Source organism: Bidens hawaiensis, unplaced genomic scaffold (assembly GCF_021521415.1).
Source record: "Bidens hawaiensis isolate Kalapana, Puna unplaced genomic scaffold, B.hawaiensis_p1.1 tig00062942_1, whole genome shotgun sequence".
Classification (NCBI taxonomy): domain Eukaryota; kingdom Viridiplantae; phylum Streptophyta; class Magnoliopsida; order Asterales; family Asteraceae; genus Bidens; species Bidens hawaiensis.
This window is the reverse complement of record NW_027501292.1, coordinates 1-3,670: the sequence shown is the minus strand read 5'-3', so window position 1 is coordinate 3,670 and position 3,670 is coordinate 1. Positions and strand designations below refer to the sequence as shown.

At 35.2% G+C, this 3,670-nt stretch overlaps 1 protein-coding gene across 1 annotated transcript; it reads left to right on the top strand.

The window, feature by feature from the left end:
* Positions 1–1,380: 1,380 nt before the first annotated feature.
* LOC143603831 (nucleoid-associated protein At4g30620, chloroplastic-like) lies at positions 1,381–3,590 on the top strand (the record flags this gene model as incomplete). Its single annotated transcript, XM_077080517.1, has 4 exons — positions 1,381–1,444; positions 3,068–3,213; positions 3,345–3,445; positions 3,551–3,590. Coding segments are annotated over exons 1-4 (351 nt in total), but the record flags the coding sequence as incomplete, so codon positions are not given.
* Positions 3,591–3,670: the final 80 nt, after the last annotated feature.

Sequence of the window (3,670 nt, the reverse complement as noted above, 5' to 3'; positions counted from 1 at the left end):
CCATTCATGTTATTTGAGTCCGGGTCAGCCTTGAAACTTTTAAAAAATGAAGTAGGTTTAAAGCCGTAGAACAAGGAATCTTTAACAAAATAAACGTAAAGATAAAAAAAAGATGGGGAAATAAAACTTTATAAAACCAAGTCTAGACCCAAATAAATTGTAAATAAAAAAAAACTAAACATTAAGACCAAAATCCAACCATACCATGTGGTCGGCAATTCGCATTTTACTATTTTGTATTTGTTTCAACTTGGTAGGTTAGGGTTTGGAATTATTGTTTGACCCGACCCGAACCAGGTTGCTGCTAAAACTTAAAAGTAGGAAAAAAAATTGGGTCTTGTGACTTTCAGCTCATCCATACTAGATGCTCAAGATCCGCCACTAGGCGCGTCGATTGGTTCGTGTAGCCAATTTAAGCGCCAACAAAGCAGTTGGCCTGACGACTGCATTCATGTCTATGTCGGGCCAACTAGATCATGAGCATTCCGACTAGATCGTGAACATGCTGACTAGATCGTGAAAATGCCAAGTAGATCACAACTGACTAGTAAACGATATTAAAAACCCGAATTGAAACATTGTTTCATTGTTTGGATCACCGTTTCAAGATAAGTTTTACATCAGTTGAATCGTATCCTTATTCCGATCAAAAGCCCTAGAACATCGGTTTTGAAACCTGGAAAAAAAACTTAACAACGTTAAGTATATTTTAGTGGATGTCCATTGAGATAAAAATAGTTGAAAGTTTGGATCGTTGGTAGTGATTTTTAATGACGGGATTATCATCAGTCAATACACAAAAAGTAAGATTATTTATTTCCAATTAGCCAATATAAAATCACAAAAACAGTAACAAAATAATATACGAATTAATAAAGAAACCAAATTACACGAGCATGAAAATTACTCACGAGCCACTCTCGAAAGTAAAAATAAGTTTAGAACTACACAGGCTTGATTTATGCCCCTATCACTTAGTTTCAATGGTACAGGATGATGATGTGGGACTAGGCGAATAAGTGGTGTTCACTAGTTAGATCTTTGAGTTTTATCTCGCCGCACTGTTGTATCTTCAGACGAATGTTCACGGGCGTTGGCCTTAGATGCTGTATCGAAAGACGAAAGTATCCCGATGTGATGAATTAAACTAGTAACCCATTTGAAGAATTCGTTGACCATTAAAAAAAACTAATACATCCGTTGACCTAACCGACCACTCTATTGGTCTGTCACCTAACATAATAAGTAACAGTCCGTAACTCATAACAACACACAACAAGCAAAAGATCGAAAATAATATCATTTCATTTATCAAACCAACCTCTTCTTCTTCTTCTTCAATCCTTTTTTTGTCTTCCAAACCCTGACTGACCGATACCAATGGCGTCTGCTAGTGGTTTCACAGCTCAGATTTCAAACTTCAATTCATTATCCCCTTCTCTCCGTAAGTTATTTCTCTCTCTGTTTTATAGTTTATTAATTGACGTGGTTTATTATGAAATTGCTACTTTACTGGCCTCTAATTAACGGATTCTTTTGTATATTATTATTATTGATTGTTGATTATTGATTTTGATTGTCAAATTTGGATATTGGAGGTGCAAAATAGGGCTTGAATTTTACAAACCCTTAATCTTCAATCTAGAGGTGCAAAATAGGGGTGAAAAATAACTGAAACCGAACCAAAATTAACCGAACAATCCATATTTTCAAATTTTTTCTAGCTTCTATACTTCCATTTCTTGTATTTATTTATACCTTCATTTCATGTTTTTCCAACTTTTGGCTGTTAACTGAATCAAAAATAGCAGAATAAACTGAACCGAAAACCGATTGGTTTATAAAATATATTAGCCGACGATTTCAGTTTCGGTTGAGGCTAACAAAACCGAACCGAACCGAACCGTGCACACCTCGAGTGCAAATCGTAACCAATGGTTAGGAACGGGTTAGGGATTTTACATAGAATCCTGTTAACCAAAGTACCAAACATAGGTTAACAGGGTTAGTGTTAATAAGGTTAATTGCAATAGGTTATTATCGGTTAACCAGTTAATAACCAAACCGGTTAAATATGTTAGGGATTTTTCACTCAAAAACTGGTTAACCGAACATAGGTTAATACATTAGTGTTCAGAAGGTTAGTTTCAATAGGTTAAGCTAAATCTAGAGGTGCAAATCGTATCTGGTTACTAACCGATGGAAAGGAACTGGTTAGGGATTTTCACATAGAAATTGGTTAACAGAACGTAGGTTAATACGATTAGTGTTAATAAGGTTAATACTTAATACTGATAGGTTATTATTGGTTAGCCTTTTAATAACCAAACTGAACCGGTTAAATAGGCTAGGGATTTTCCACTTAAAACTGGTTACCGAACATAGGTTTATATGGTTAGTGTTAAAAAGGTTGGTTTTCAATAGGTTATTATTGGTTAACCTGTTAATAACTGAACCGAACAGGTTAAATAGGTTAGGGATGTTATGCTCAAAAACCGGTTAAGAAACATAACCGATTATTGGCAATAACCGGTTACAGTTACTAACTGATATTCCAAAAACCAGTTAACCGGTATTTGGACCTCTGCGTTCAATCCAAGTACTTTTAACAATCAAAGTATAAAATATGTTAAAATTACATGAGAACTATGTTGGGTTTGTGGAGGCTTGGGCTTTGGTTTGGGTCTGGTTACTTGAATCTTTGAAGACATGTTTTTTGGGTTAATGAAGATTGAAGACGTGGGAGGATTTTGACCGACACTACATCTGTTTATGAAGTCCTGTTAATGTGTCTCTATATATTGTAATTCTTGTAATTGTAAATTCTCATCATGAGTGTTGAGAGCATAAAGCAATAATAAATTCCTGGTTGCAGTCTGTGGACGCATTTCAACTTAGACTGAACCACATAAATTCTTGTGTTTCATTCATTTAGTAGTTTGCACTTTGCAGCCTAGACGTAGGTAAAAGCTGACATTTTTGCACAACCTGATTCTAACAAACCGTGATATCAGTAGATTTTTACAACTCCTAAGCATAATGCGAACACTTGTTTCTTAATTTGCAGAAAAACTAAGTCTAAAACCAAATTCAGTTGGTGTGTGGGTCCCGTCTCAGCCTGGCCATCTGAAGGTTGCTGTTATGCATCGATCTCTTCGTGTATCCGCCCTATTTGGTGGTGGAAAGAAGGACAATGAGAAGGATGATGGAAAGGTAAAAACCCTCACATTTCTCTGCATATTTTCCGATAAACATTATGTGCATTACTAATAAGTATATGTTCTAAATTTGTGACATTTTACTGTATTGGTAATTTGGTATACTTCATGTTCATTTAATTATAGGCAGGGGTTTTTGGAAACATGCAAAATCTGTATGAGACTGTAAAGAAGGCGCAAATGGTTGTTCAAGTTGAGGCCGTGCGCGTGCAGAAAGAACTTGCTGTGTATGCATAATTTTCTATATTACATTTTTTTGTAATTAGTAAAAGTTTGTTTCTTCTAATAACGTTTTATACGTGAGTATTTGTGACGTTTATTGTGCTTTGCAGTGCTGAGTTTGATGGCTATTGTGAAGGTGAACTAGTAAAGGTAAGTAGTTTTCTATATTTTCAACTGTTACTGTCACATTACATAAATAGTCCCTCAAGTATTAGTTAACTTACAGTTTT